The following is a 1251-nucleotide window of genomic DNA, read 5'->3' on the forward strand; positions in this document are numbered from 1 at the left end:
ACAGCACATGCGGTGGACAGACGCTGCAAGGCACTCAACAGCACATGCGGTGGACAGACGCTGCAAGGCACTCAACAGCACATGCGGTGGACAGATGCTGCAAGGCACACAACAGCACATGCGGTGGACAGAAGGGCACAACACACCGGGGCAGGAACTTGCTGAGCAATCCAGATTTATAGGTAGTAACCACTGTTAAGAGCAGACTCAGAAATGCAAGCTGACAATGACTTACTCAGTGACTTGCCGGGGTACAGTTTGGCCTGCGGGTAGCCAGGGATCATCTTCTCGTCTCTAGCTCTAAGATTCTCAAGTTCATGTTTGATAATGAACTGACACTCAGCCATGGTGAGGAAGTCGTTATTGTTATCTAAAATACAACAAAACTTTCTGGTTACTTTCTTAGTAGCAATATAAGATTGGTAATGCTTAAATTGTGCTTATGGTTACAGAAATGCCATAAACTGAAACGACCTACAGAGAGGTCAAAGTACAAAACTGGAAAATTGTCAGGTGGCAAAGCACTTTAGGCTGAGGTACCTCCCTGAACTCTAACTCAGCCTTCGTCATTTCAGTGCTCCTCTGGCCCCAGCAGTCCATCAGCACATACTGTCCTGGCTTTACTTAGAGCCAGAGGCTATACTCCTTAATTGTAGGATATTTTAACGGGGGAGGTAAGATTGTGGGGTGATGCTATGTGAGCTTGCACATCCTTGAACTGTACCAATGTTTCTAACCTTTTGGGCAAGCTGACTTAAAAGGGAAAGTCCCCCCAAACTGTCCCATGGGTCTCACTACAGGCTAGAACCAAGCATCCTGGAGAATGAAGTCTGCAGGAAAGCAGCAGCTCTGACAGACAAATCTTTTTATTGAGGAAAATGTCACCTAGATCACCATGTCACTGAGGGGAAACATTCTAAAGTTAGTACCAAGAGGCCTTATTTCAAAAGCTCTGCCAGGAGCCAGGGCATCTTCCTTCAGAGAATCCAAGGCCCTATTCTCTCCAGAATGCTCTCTTTGAGATGCCTGTAAATTCGAGGACACACCTACTCTCCCACCACATCAGGAGGAGCCAGAAAACTCAGGAAGTGAGGTTTCAAGTTACTGAACTCTTACATTTTCTGTGGAGCCCAAGCATACTCATTCCTGACATTAGAACAAGGTAATAAGGTGCACTCTGTGTTCATCTACTCCAGCCTGTCCTATGTCATGGCCCAGGGCCCCCTCCAGCCTGTCCTATGTCATGGCCCA

The 1251-nt window shown here is 47.0% G+C and overlaps 1 protein-coding gene across 1 annotated transcript in view; it reads right to left on the reverse strand.

Annotated features, from left to right (window-relative positions):
• Positions 1 to 1251, reverse strand: part of Ano10 (anoctamin 10) — a 117543-nt gene that overhangs the window by 97043 nt on the left and 19249 nt on the right. Inside the window, exon 4 of the mRNA XM_021206019.2 lies at positions 236 to 370. Coding sequence (XP_021061678.1) covers positions 236 to 370 — 135 coding nt within the window. The remainder of the gene's footprint in view (positions 1 to 235; positions 371 to 1251) is intronic.

Source organism: Mus pahari, chromosome 10 (genome assembly GCF_900095145.1).
Source record: "Mus pahari chromosome 10, PAHARI_EIJ_v1.1, whole genome shotgun sequence".
NCBI lineage: Eukaryota > Metazoa > Chordata > Mammalia > Rodentia > Muridae > Mus > Mus pahari.